Source organism: Asterias amurensis, chromosome 3 (genome assembly GCF_032118995.1).
Source record: "Asterias amurensis chromosome 3, ASM3211899v1".
NCBI lineage: Eukaryota > Metazoa > Echinodermata > Asteroidea > Forcipulatida > Asteriidae > Asterias > Asterias amurensis.
The window spans coordinates 26635675-26650251 of record NC_092650.1 but is presented as its reverse complement, the minus strand read 5'-3'; the positions used below and the strand labels follow the sequence as shown (position 1 = coordinate 26650251).

Sequence of the window (14577 nt, the reverse complement as noted above, 5' to 3'; positions counted from 1 at the left end):
GGTCGAGTAAACTCGACAATGGTATTGAAAGGGTTAAAGACATTGGACACTATTGGTAATTGTCAAAGACTAGTCTTCACAGTTGGTGTATCTCAACATATGCATAAAATAACAAACCTAGGAAAATTTGAGCTCAATCGGTCGTCGAAGTTGCGAGATAATAATGAAAGAAAAAACACCCTTGTCACACGAAGTTGTGTGCTTTCTGATGCTTGATTTCGAGACCTCAATTTTAGAATTTGAGGTCTCGAAATCAAATTCGTGGAAATTTACTTCTTTCTCGAAAACTACGTCACTTCAGAGGGAGATGTTTCTCACAATGTTTTTTTACTACCAACCTCTCCCCATTACTCGTAATCAAGAAAGGTTGTATGATGATAATTATTTTGAGTTTACCAATAGTGTCCACTGCCTTTAAAGGGGGAAGCGGGCAGCAACATGCATAATATGTCCTTCGGGTTTACCCGTGACAATTGTTGAATATAAGAAGGAATGAACCAATAAGCCCTACCGGTTAAATCGACCAGGAAATGCACTTTTGAGAAATAATGTCAAAAAGAGTTTATCACGAATTCCCACTGGTGTTACAAACATATCTATACAGCTGTCTTCGACACGGCTTGACGTATGACATGTTGCAGGGCCAAGTTTGTTTTATAGGTTTGTCATCAGATGTTTCAGACCACATACAAAAATAAATTATATTGCCCCCTCCCCCCCCCCCCCCCACCCGCCCCCAACAAAAAAGCAAACAGCTCCAATTGGTCTACCGCTGGAAACAGTACCACGGGTGAGCGTTTGTGTATAGTTAATCGGATGGTGTCACATAGTTTTTTTCTTTGCAACTTTAAAGGCATTGGGATACATTTGGTACTTTGGTAAAAGGTGCAAGAAAACATTGAAAGAAAGAACAACACCGGGGTATGGGTAACACCAGATGCAAATTTAACATATATTAAAACCACCTATGTTAAACAAATTACTTTGTGTGCTTTCAGAGCCCAATAAAATGCTTCGTGCCTGAAGTCCTCCTCAGATTCAAATGTTTTATTGAGAAAATACCTCTTTCTAAAATAACTCTGTATTTCAAAGGGAGTCGTTTCTCACAATGTGTTATTAAACATGTACTTACACCAGTTCTCCGTTGCTCGTTCATAATAAATTGAGTAACAACCGTTTCCAGTGCCTTATGGTTTTTTTTTCATTTGCCTATTATCGCGGCCTCTCGTGACACATAAAGATACACTTAATAAAGAGGCATACTCTTAATAAAGATGTATAACAACTTAAGGTCACAGACTTGACTTAAAATGACGACTGACAAAAAAAATTGCATCTGCAAAGGTATGTTATTGTGAGTTAATACAAAATAGTTTGTTCTAAAACAAATTGTATAACTAATGTTTGTTAATAATAATTGTTTGTTAATAATAATTTAAATAACTTTAAAGGAACAATACAGAATTGGTTTTTGCTAACAAAACAGTTGCTGGCAGTGTAAGCACTTTTTATTTAATAGATGTTAAATTTGCATCGGGGATAAAGAATATTAATTTAGTTTTTTAAGTTTTTTTTTTTTTTTTTTTAGTTGGTAAGACACTGCTCTAGAATTGCAAGGGTCGTGGGTTCGAATCCCACCGAGTAACATGCCTGTGATATTTTTTCACAGGACTCGGGAAAGTATTGAGTATACAGTGCTAACACTTTTTTTTTTAATCAACCATACAAATAAATCGTTTTCGATCGATCGTAAGTAAAAGTTTGAGATCGATCGGCCATCTGCGTCACAAGAAAACAAGTGAAAACCGATTACACATTGCATGACATCAAATAAAAACAACAATGCACAAAAAAACGCTCACTGAGAGATAAACTTTGCCTGTTATCGCTCACTGAGAGATAAACTTCAAACGGGAACCTAGTTGTATCTATTTCTCACCAAGTTTGGCATTTCAGACCAAAATATTTCAAGGGATGTTTTCTACCATCTCGATAGACCGTGTGAGTTTATGTAAATCTGTGATCTTCACGATTTATTTTCTTGCCAATTCTGTAAAGTTCCTTTAACGAAAACTGAAAAAAAATCTGCTAAAGTAAGAATTGCTACAAACTCGATTTAAAATGTTTCTAAACCCAAACTTTGTTGTAACCCTCGATAAAACGAAAACCCAAACTATAAGGTTCATTCAATGAAACACTAAGGGAATAAAAGGGTAGCGACGAGTTCTTAACCGTGTCGCTGCCGTATAATTAAGGCCCACGCCGAAGTCGAGGGCCTTTATCGCACGGCAACGACCCTGCAAGGTTTTAAACGGCCGTTTAAGAACAAGTCACTACTCTTTTATTCCCAATCATAAATGCCTTTTTGGTTAAAAAGGCGTAATAAAGAAACTCTGTAAAACATCCGTTTCCGACGTGCTTAAGCTCTGTTTGCCGTGTGTTGCATTGTTATGACTGAGACGACAGTTTCCGGATCCGTTCGTGCGCGTGTAGTCTTGGGGCAAGACGTTCTCGTTTTCCTTTCACACACAGCGCGGCCAATTCACCGACAGCGCCCGCATCCCCGTAACAAGAAACGTCTTGCACCAAGCCTTGCGCGTAGTATCCGAAAACAACCGGTAATAAACAGAGCTCCTGCCGGTCATTTTTAACCGTTTGAACACCCCCACGTGGCGCGCTCTCCACCAATAGGAAGAGCGAAACTGTCTGAGGTATTTATGAATAGCTTATTAAGAAGCAGACAATGTTTTGAAATTAGAACTGAAATTACATTCCATGTAAATTGTATACAAAGTGCCCTATTTACATATGAAAACAAATATTTTAAGTACAAAAGTATGTGTTTCTTCTAATATTCTGCTTTTCAAAAAGGCCTTATTATTCTCGTGTTATTCATAACAAGGCGCTTCTTTTCATACTTCTAATAATAACATGCATTTATATGGCGCTTAATACAAATACAGGGTTTCTAAGCGCGTAAACATAAAAGCAATTAAATACACTAAGTAAATACCATAAAGTGTACGATAACAAAAAAAAAGACAATTATAAGTCGGATGAAATAGATGCAACTGTGACAAGTTTAGATATATCTAAATAAGTGGGTTATGAGATCAATCTTTAAATAGTCCAGTGTAGTGGAGGCACGGGTGTATATAGGAAGGTTGTTCCATCAGAGAGTGGGTGTGGCAATAGTTTGAGAAGGCGCGCTTTACTATTAGCGAGTGCAGGGGACCAGTATTGAATTCCAGTACGAGACGTAGGTTGTTTTTTTGGGATTAAGTAATTCTGAGATATATTTAGGGGCTTTGGGTTAACAACAAGGAAGAGTTAATCAGTTGTATGCAGGATAGAGTTGCGTGGCGTGTCACAAATCGAGCCCGACTCAAACATGAGGCTACGAGATAACTTGGGTCGACTGAGTGAGTGAGTAAGTGAGCCAGTGTATTAAACAGCGCAGATAGGGAGTGACGTGATCAGACTTATTTGTGCGAGAAACCAGACGAACAGCTAAGTTCAGTATTCGTTGGAGGGGAGCAATGTTGGCTTGAGGATGATTAATGTAGAGACTGTTGCAGTAATCGAGGTGAGAGGATTTTGTGCCAAAAGGCGTGAGAGGTTTTGAATTGGATGGCGACTAAAGAGGCTGACATTAAGGTTTACACAAAGCATACACTTTAAAATGATTAGTATTTACAGACTTGGAATGTCATCAAAGAAAAATAAAGACACTGTGGGCCTACTTACAAAGCTATTTCCGTAGGTATTAGTTTTCTCTTTAATCAGTTCAATAGACTAATGGGTAATCCTTTCGATGTTGTGTTAAACTTTTAAAAATGTCCTTGTTTTGTAAACAAATAATGCAAAAGTTTCACCTATAACTTCTCGATACAAGTTCTTGTATTGTATAATACCTATTTTTGCAAAGTGATCTTACGATGAATAGCCAATGTAACAATAACATTATTTACATAATGTATATGACCTTCGTTGTACAACCATACCACGCGTTACCTTTACATTGCGATTAGTGCCCCACTCTCTACTTTCGCATTGAGTGTTGCTCCAGTTAGAGCTATTAATTATATTTAAATCAAGATGAAGGCTAACCTTATTTGAACCAATTACGTTAATCTTAACTATAGAAAAGAGCTCAAGATCTGAGCTAAATAACAACATAAAATCATCCTTCATAGACCTCATTCACTTGACGTCATTTCAGTAGATTGCCCTCGCCTATAGAGGTCAAAAGGAGGTTGTTCATTGGCCAATTCTGTGCGCCGCGCGTACAAATCTGTGCGTTTCGATTGTTTCGTCACCGTTTTACCTCTAAGATGGCGGCTGGATGACGTCAATGCATAAGGTCTATTGATGAGTTTAACGGCTATCAAAATCTAAATAAATGCAATAGTGAGAAAGAAAGTATACGCCACAAATAGTAACCCAATGTTTCCAAGTCTCCGATATTTAGCGTTTGATTTGTTACTGAGAACTTCCTAAATACAGTCCTGCCATTCCACTGAGGCTTTAAAACATCTGCTTCCCATGGTGTCGGTATTCGTTCTCATTCAAAGTATTCCATGTCATCACTTGAAGATTCTGATTGACAGTCAGAAAAGCAATCAGGGCAAAGTACGCAATCTTCTAAATCATCTGATGCTTTGTCTTGACAGAACACATGACCTTCCGGACACCTCATCCACCCACCAACAGCAAAAGAAAGCTTAACAAATCGGTCTTCGTTACATTTCTCTCTGGCTATATCCACTGACTCTCTGATTGTCTGAAGGACGTCTTCATAACGTGGACATGTACGGATTGGTGTCTGGCATTTAGGGCACAGGGCTGGTTGGATCTGCACACAGCCTGTTCCAGAGGTCTGGAAACCTGCAAACATTTCATCAAGAAACTGTGTTTCACAAAGATGTCTACAGTCTTCAAGGTATATGAACGTTTCCTTCGGACGGATGGGTCCCGGAGGATATTTGTCAGCGATAAACTGTTTGTGACAGATACGACAAACAGGTGGACAGGGTTCACCACAAACACCAAGACAGAAATGATTGCAACGAAGTCTTTGGATGCATGGAAGGTTACAGGAAGTGGTATGTGTTTTGCGCTGATGCTTACATTTGAGACTCTGCGTAGATATTTGAGGAAATCCCCTTGGCGACTTGTTGCAAAATTTGTGAGTTGAACAGACGTCATGTCCGCACAATTCTGAGCACCTATGTCCACAAAGAAGAAGAGCGCCACAATTTTTATTGCAGAATGTATGTGTTCTACCAGGTCCTGTGCACGAACCACATGAACCGGGACATTTGTGACCACAACGAAGTACATGAATGCACGGTTCCTGGCAACTAGTGATAGCTGTACAATCAGATGCTTCCCAGCATGGCAATTTGATAACATGACCGCATGGCGGAAGGGTCTTTTCCACACACTCGTCACACTGTTCTGACCCAAGACACGTCTCACCACATTCATTTGGGCATTTATGACCACACTTCATTATCTTCTCACATGGATTTGAACATTCAGCGGACCCAGCTTTCTTGTAGCACGGAAGATTCATAAAATGGAAACACTCAGGTAGCTGCTTGTATACGGTGACTTGACATTTCTGTTTTACAAATTCGTTTTCATTCATTTCCTCTTCATCGTCACTGGATGTACATTCTTCGTTCGGACACGGCTCCCCACATTTGTTCTCGCATTGATGACCACATGAAAGAATCTTCTCACAGGGCTTCGGGCATACCAGTGATTCAACGCTTTTATAGCATGGACTTTCTATGACGTGACCGCAAAAAGGTATCTTTTTGTTCACAAACTGTTGGCATTTTCTGACATAGATGTCATCTTGTTCAGACGAGCTGTTGCCATCATCATCCCAGTCACAGTAAGTTTCGTTCTTCTTTCGAGTGCTCTCTGTTGGGTCGTCTTCGCCATCCGCCGGGCAGGGTTCACAACATTTATTGGAACATGAATGGCCACATGGTAACATTTTCTGACATTTCTTCACACATTGATAGGAGTTGACATCTTGGTAGCAAGGGAGCCGAGCAGAATGTTCACAAGATGGCAGCTTTCTGTTGACTCTCAGTTTGCATTTGCAGGGGACGCCACATTTGTCTTTGCATCGATGACCACATGATAACTCTTTGTTGCAGGTCTCTTTGCAAGTTAATGACGCAGTATCAGCATGACATGGCACTGCTACAGTATGATCACACCCAGTAAGCTTTTTATTTGTGATTTGGGTACACACCATAAACAGTTTGATGACAACATAACGACCATGAACTTTTTTGTGACGCTTTATGTTTTCACCATAGGTTGGGTCCACTGTTTCCTTTGGGCAGGGTTCGCCACAATTATTAGGACAGGGATGGCCGCAAGGTAATGACCGCTCACACTTCTCTTTGCAAAATGCTTCAAAACTGTTGTACTGCACATGCTGCATAATCTTGGCGTCATCTAATTTTTCCCTTGTACAGTACATACCGCAGTACCGAGAGCAACGATGGCCACATTCCAATAACTTCTCACATAGATGACGCGGCGTGGAGTCGGGGTTCTTAGCACAATCCATCAGGACGTCATGGCCACACTTGGTAACGTGTTTAGAGACCTTGACAGTACAGTAAGTAGTGCATTCAGCACCACACGCCCTTTTACATGCATGTCCACATGACAGTGTTCTAGGACATGGTTCTGTACAAGTGATTGACTCAAACCGACTACATTGAACCTGGATAACATGACCACACTCTGGCATCGATTTAGAAACCTCGACATTACAAGTAGGACACGAATCTCCGCACGCATTCTCACATGGATGGCCACATTGCAGTGATCTAGGACATGGTTCGGTACAAGTAACTGAGTCAAACATCTCACATTCAACCTGATTAACATGACAACACTTTGGCATCAGTTTCTGTAGATTTCTCGAGCACGGTTCGCATTTTAAGTGGCATTTTAGAGGACACATGTGTTTCCTTCGACACATTTTTGAACAGGGCTCTTTACATTCGTACTTTTCGTGGTATAAATCAAAGGGATGGCAGTGTAATTTGCATATGTGATTACATGGAAGCCTGTATCCACATGGCTCGCCACAACCTCCGTCTTGAACCTTCTCCTTGAAATCTCTGGCCGAAGCTACCGTTGTTACTACTGCATGATTCTGGCAAACCAATGGAAGCGAGGAGCTGATATTTTTATCATCTTCAAGGGTTCTTAGTATGCCACTCCAGATAGAAGACTTTCTCAGGATGTTGGCGTTGCCAATACAGTAGAAACCCATGCGAGCTCTAGACAAGGCCACACAAACACGGTTTGAGGTCTTCAGGAACCCGATGGAGCCCTCTTCGTTGCTTCGAACCAAAGACAAAAGTATGATGTCATTTTCTTCTCCCTGGAAATTGTCAACCACAGACACCCGAACTCCCTCGAAGGTGTCCTTATCCATACGTTTGTTGAAGCTGGGGAGTTGCCCTGAGTAAGTGGTTAGAATGGTAATCTGTGTGGGCCGGTATCCTTGATGTAACAAGTACCTACACAATTCAACAAGGACCTCGGCTTCATACTGGTTGGATTTTGTTTTGTCTTCGTGGCCTGTTTTATCTTCAAACTGATTGTGATCAATGAAAAAGATGTTATGTGCCACTCCTTTGATGTTCTCGAAATCCTTCACTGATTCGTCATCATGAAGATTCTTATAAAAATGTTTCTTCATGAGTTTTGAGATTTCGGGACGCATACGATGCTGATTTGTCAGTGTTTGACAAGGCACGCCGTTGTTGACCATTCGTTCAAACAAAGAAGTATCCAAGTTGAAGCCCTTGGCCAGGCGATAGACTGTTGGGTTTGGTTTCAGCTGCTGATGATCTCCAATCAGAATGAGATGTTGACATTTTGCAGTCAGAGCGGTGATTATATGAGCTTCAAGAACTTCAGCAGCCTCTTCCGCTATCACAATACGAGGACCAAGAAGCTGTAACATCGACTGACATCTGGCCGCACCTGTTGTCGTCATTCCAATCACTCTTGCCTTTGAGAGAACTTCTAAATCTACGCTCGCCTTTATAGCTTCATATTCCTTTGAAAGGCTGTCATAACTTATGCGGTAATCCGTCAGCATCTCCTCCTGCTCTTCAATGTACTTCTTAACCCAGAGTCTGTAAAGCCGCCAACGATCGCTTAACGTCAGACTCCATACATTTGTGACTCTAGAAGCTTCTCTATCAGACATCATCTCGTCCTTCTTAAGTTCTTCTTTCGGGGTGGTCTCCAGATTTGAACCACAGCGTTTCTTACATTCAGTGCTGTACGCTGCATTTTGTCTCAATACAGAAAGCTCATTTTGCTTTCGCTGTTCTTCGGAAACTCTCGAGTCATCTTCATCATCGATTCGGCGTTCATGTTGTATCCGTGCACTTTCATCCTCTACGTCAATAAGTTCATCTTTTTCTTCATTTGAATCTGAGCTATCACTTTCATGATCGATATCAACCACACTTAGCCAGTTCAGAAGGTTTGTTGTTGGATCCTCAGGTCTCTTCTTATTCTTTTGAAAACTTTGTTGATGTTTGTCGCTCATGACAGTGTTTAGCTTCTCGACTTGAATTATGATCGTTTTAGCAAAAGCCACTTTTAGAAGTGTACAATGAATTGCTGATTTTGTTTCGTGTAAACTCGCTTCGGTTTCTCCAAGTACTTCCCTGTGCTGCATGCTCTTAGAAGAGCGATCTAGATGTCGTTTTAGATAGGACAGATTTCGAGACTCAAGCACTTCACTTTTGCTTCGGCCTCCAACACGAACTAGGTTCTCCTCACCAAAGTTTAGAATTCCCTCCAGAAACTGATCCAGAGCATGGTTTGTGTAGCACACCACAAGAATTGGAGACGCATCTGGAGTTGTAGGTGTATTGTACAGAAGTATTTCGATGATCTTGAGACCAATGTAAGTCTTCCCCGTTCCTGGTGGACCTTGGATGATGGCAAACTCCTTCGTCAACGCTGCCTGCACAGCTGCCTTCTGTGACTCATCAAGATGTAAGGCCTCTGCAGTCGGCCAACTTTGTGGATCTAAAATCGACACGAAGGCTGCATTTATAAAGGTTTCAGTCAGACCCTCATCTTGAAAGACCTGATCAGTTTCAACAACCAATGGTCGTAGGTCATACACATCAGAGTAGTCTTCGCTCAGATACTTAGGTGACCTAACATTAGATGAAACATTCACAATGTACCTTTCAAAAGGGAAATTGTCGCTATTCATCCGTTGTAGCCCTAGTAAGACATGTCGATAGGCTTCAAAGAAAGCAACTGATTCAACCATGACAAAGGTACCGGTAGGCGTGTTACTAGACTCGGTAAGAAAACAAACATCAACAAGACCTTTTTCCAAGTCCTCCGTTTTCCTATCTGCCACAAACGCACATAACAAGCTCTTGAAGTTGTCTTTTGAAAGACAGACAAATGAACCGTATATCAAACGGTTTTCCCAGTTGATCCGTCTGAGACTCTTGACATCAAACTCCAGGGTGTACTGAAGACTACGTCTCCCCATCTTCTTACTTTGAATGGTGACATTGCGGTACACCCGAATATCTTGATGGCGACTGTTTGTCACAGAGAGAAACTCTATGATACCTTCCCGTAGCGGTGCCACAAAGTCCTCTCTCAGCAACCTAAACTGCACATCAAGATAATGCTCCACATCTTGATACCTTCCCTTTATGATGTTCTTTCGTAAGAATGGCTTTGTTGGTTCCCAAATCTCTGAGTTGGTAGGGAATATTTTGATATCTCTGAAGTTAACTTGTGGCTTGTTCTCTATTTTTTGTTTTGTTTGACCTGACTCGGCGACAGAATGATAGCACTTCTTCAATTTCTGTACCTGGATCATGTAATTCTGACCTTCGTGATCGATGTCAGTACAATCTACCAGGGAAACAGCCTTCTCGAGAAGAATCAGAACCACGCCCATTTCACCACAAATAATTGGCTTGTGTTCAAGGAATACTTTCAGTAATTTAAAAATCAATCTGATGTTGTTTGCAAGGGTTGCACCATGTCCACTGTCATGATCGTGTGGGTTTTGTGTGGACAAACCTACTAAGTATCTCGTCAAATGTTTACTGAGAAACCCTTCAGACTCTATCATACTGAATACCATATAAACATCTTGCTTTACTTTTGGATCTACACTTAAATCACAAATACACGACAAAACACGGAGTATTAACGTCATTATATTACCATTGAATGAGTCTAGATTTAAAAGTGCCAACCATTCGTGTTTTCTGCTCAGAAGCTTGGAGAGAACTTCTTGTGGACTGGCCGTCAGCAGTGTCTTGAGTTCTTCCTCTGACATTGAGGGCGTCTTGGGGGTCTGCTTTACTTGAACTTGACCTGTGTATTTCCCTGAACCCGAACAAAAGTCGCTCTGTCCTCGACGCCATTTAGTTTCTTCTACAGGGGTTGGAGGACTGTTCGGGCTCGAGGTTGTTGCACCACTGGAACTGAAACAATAAAAACATTTTTCGAATATTGAATTTGCTTACGGATATTTGTTTTGTTTGATGAAGATTCTGCCCTAGTATTTGAATGGTAAAATATTAATGTTAATATAGCACTTTCAGCTAGTTGTCGAAAATAGGCAACAACATTTCTTTCAAACGTTTGCTCGCTTGAAATGCATTTCTTTGATAACGGAGTATTATTTTGTTTGCAATACTAAAAATAAATGACTAGGTTGATAAATGTTTCTATTATGAACTTACCTGCTGTTCATCGGTTTACCTGGCCGTCTGAAGAAGTCACGACTGACCGTAGAAGTGGCCCTTGGCTGTTCCGTTGTCCCTTCTCCCTGACGCTCTGCTCTATTACCACGTCGCCAGTTTAGCGTTTCCTGACGGCCTATTTGAGTCTTTGAGGCATCTTCTTTCTCTAAGTTGTTTCTCCTCCAAGACGTATTGCTTTCCTTGGGCCGAGCACCTCCACTTGCTTCCTTGTTGATGTTCCTCCAGGAGCCAGCAGCCGGAGCAGCGCTGTGATTACTTGATCGAGTCCACGTTAAGTTATTCCTGTTATTCCTGTAGGACTGTCCGCCAAAAACACCTCGAGACACTTTGTCGTTAAGGGATCGTTCATGTCTTGTTTCTGGACCCAATGAACCGGTTTTGCGGCTAAAAGGAGGAACGCGTCGGGTTCCCGACTGTTTGTGTTCTTGGTCGTCGACTGATGGACCGGTAGATTCATCTGAATCTGTGTCGGGATCCATAACTATAGAACAGGGACAATATAAAACAAATATTCTACTGGAGTAAGGAATTTAAAATTAAATATCTTTTGACAAAAGGTAAATAATAATAGACGCGACTGAAACCGCTTCAGTGCTGCTATCCTCGGTCATTGTATTGCATTTATATACTATAGCAAACTGACAGCGGGTACCAACCGCATCTCTGGCCGCATCATCCACATGTCCGGACACCACGCAAAATGTGAATATACAGAAGACGCCTATAAGATTACAGTTGACTGGAAATTCATTCCGACTTCTGGTATTGATTTGTAATCAACAGGTGCCATCTTTTAAACAAAAGTAAACAATTCCCACTTCCCTCCCCATCCCATCACCGGCTAGTCCGTGTACATGGTGACAGTCCCTTAAAACACTGACAGTACAGTTTTAGAAAATCTCAGCCTGCCATCTCTTCCTTACACATTCAGTATGCCGTATGGTATTTTTCAATAAACTTATAATGTTTATGCATCATCTAGGTGAGAACACATTTTAGAAACCCCTATACCCCTACCACCGTTTCTCCCACAATAAAACCCCCAATTGCTTTACCCCGACCACACCAAAAACCCAACCACAGTCAAAGACCAATTACAATGGTATGGCCTATAACATGTGCCATTCATTGAAGTTTGGCTGGTAATTCTTGTTAGCATATTTTTGTTGTGCTTAGCATCTTTTTGTGCTTAAGCAGCTCTATAAAATGGGGCCCTGGTTGGTAGCTATCATAATAATGTGAACCCCCAACCTTCAAAAACCCAGTTGATTTCTCATTCGCGGGGATTTCCCGATTTGTTGCAATGCCTGCGTTAACTACGGGCGGCCATTTGGGCAAAAAAGGCAACCGACAATGAACAAAGTAGTAAAAACAGAAAAATATTTTCCAAACAAGTGCAAAAATTGTGCTTACATTGAAGCATTCAGAAATTAGAAAAAAGTATCTACCTCATAGCAAAGTTGGTTTCATATTGTGTTTAAAGACAGTGGTTAAAGACACTGGACACCTTTGGTAATTGTCAAAGACCAGTCTTCTCTTTGCACAAAATACGACACCTGTGAAAATTCGAACTCAGTTTTTTGGTCGTCGAAGTTGCGAGATAATAATGGAAGTTGTGTGCTTTCAGATGCTTGATTTCGGGACCTCAAAATCTAATTCTGAGGTCTCGAAAACTACGTTACTTCAGAGTGAGCCGTGTCTCACAATGTTTTATACTATCAACAGTCATCCATTGCTTGTTACCAAGTAAGTTTTTATGCTAACAATTATTTTGAGTAATTACCAATAGTGTCCACTGCCTTTAAGCAACAACAACCAAATAAATAAAAACACTTGTAATTTTTGTTGGTGTTCATTAATATGTTTTTACACTTCGAAAACGCAGAACTATTGTACACTACCCTAAACTAAAATAATTTATAACTTAAGATAAGGGACCATAAGTAACTGCCTAAAGGTTTCATATAGACAACGACAATCGAACCCGTCTGAGGATAGAACTTAGAAGGGTCGCTTAACGAAACTGAACGAGTAATTGAGGAACATTTGTTTTCGGTATAAAACAGTGGATTTCACAAAGAGTTGAGACAAGTCTTTTGGGGTTATGACGAGTTACTCTCATGACGTCCTAAATTATAGGATTAGCCTTAAGTTGTTTTTACAAATGGTAGCTAGTCCAAAGTTAGGACTAGTCCTAACTCTTTGAGAAATCAACCCCAGTTTACATATGAAAATGTCCTCAAAAACTTTCAATGCAATACGTTTTTTTTGGGTTCACATCAAAAGCAATCATTGGTATTTACAACATAAGACTTATGCCATACAACATATCAGTATTTAAGTTTAACATTCGTGGGAAGAGACAAAAGGAAGTTAACATACCTGTAGCTGCCGTCGGGTTGGTTGCAGACCTTATCAAACTGTTTCAAACTGTACAACTTGAATCGGCTGAAGCAAATAGTTGTTTATAAAACGCGAGTCTCATGACAGTATGCCCATAGTGATACCAATCAGAGAGCAGTTATGACAGGGCCAAAAGTAAAAACCTTTTCACTTTTTAACACGCCCACACACCGGACCGACGGACCTGAGCACCGTTTGACACAATGAGTTATTCATCCGCCTATAGTCCATGTGAACCTTGTTTACAATAAGTGTGACCTTGTACATTCTTGAAGCATTCTGGTAGGCACTTTACTACATTGGTACTTTGGGAAATTTGACATTTTGTGTCATAATTTCACATAACTAAGAGTTTTGAAAGTAAAAGCTGGACAAGTTTTGAGATGTGCCCCTTTCATCATATCAAAAGTTGATAAGATTTAGACAGTGCAATCTCCATAAAATATAAGATTTTATGTTTTCTTCCATTGAGCTGTGTACAAATCATGCCTGCAGAAAGTCCAGGCTCTGTGGCTCTTGTGTAAACATGTGATGTCACAGGTCACATCGTCTATTCTTTACCAAGTAAAAACGTACTGGTTATGACAGGTTGTTTCCAGGTCAAATACATATAGGTTAGGTTAGTATTTTAATGACAATTTACTTTTCAATAAATAGTTTGTTTAGCCTCACCTTTAAGCTTATATTTTTCAAAGATGTTGAGGAACTACTTTTTATTAATCCGCATGTGTTAGTGGGGAAAACACAGTGCTCAAAAACATGCACAGTATAATAAAAAAAAAAAACTGTTTGCGGTAGTACATTACCGAATGGTTACATCTGAGTATAATGGCCGCCCGTAGTACACAGCCATTGCGACATATCGGGGAATTCCCGCGGATGAGAAATCAACAATTGTGTCTGAAGGTTGAGGTCAAAGTAAAACCGACAAGATCTGCATAACAGACGTTGTGTGTCAAATAAGCGGCATATAAAACCGGTTCTTCAAAAGCACAGGGGTGTTGTTTTTTTGTCTGGGGGAGTAATCTGTTTTTGTAACCCTGATCCGGTGGATATATGACAGAAATAACAAGTGAACTGCCTTATCGAATGTGTTGATCCTAGTGGCTGATCCTAGTCTGTGACTTTCACATCGAAGGCCGTACTCTTGGAAGTATAGATGTATGTGGTTAGAAAGATATTGTAAAAGTAGAATACATTGATCTACACAAATATGCCTCGAAATTGCGTGGTTTTCTTTTTACCCTGTCGACTAACACGGTCGGCCATTTATGGGAGTCAACATTTTGACTCCCATAAATGGCCGACCGTGATAGTTCGCGACGTAAAAGGAAAACCGTGCAATTTCGAGTGA

The 14577-nt window shown here is 40.6% G+C and overlaps 1 protein-coding gene across 1 annotated transcript; it reads right to left on the bottom strand.

Annotated features, from left to right (window-relative positions):
* Positions 1–1185: 1185 nt before the first annotated feature.
* Positions 1186–13299, bottom strand: LOC139935400 (NFX1-type zinc finger-containing protein 1-like). The gene is made up of 3 exons (XM_071929965.1): positions 13203–13299; positions 10800–11301; positions 1186–10532 (listed from the first exon to the last, which is right to left on the bottom strand). Exons 2-3 carry the CDS (start codon positions 11297–11299, stop codon positions 4565–4567), a joined length of 6468 nt encoding a protein of 2155 aa, XP_071786066.1. The 5' UTR covers positions 11300–11301; positions 13203–13299; the 3' UTR covers positions 1186–4564.
* Positions 13300–14577: the final 1278 nt, after the last annotated feature.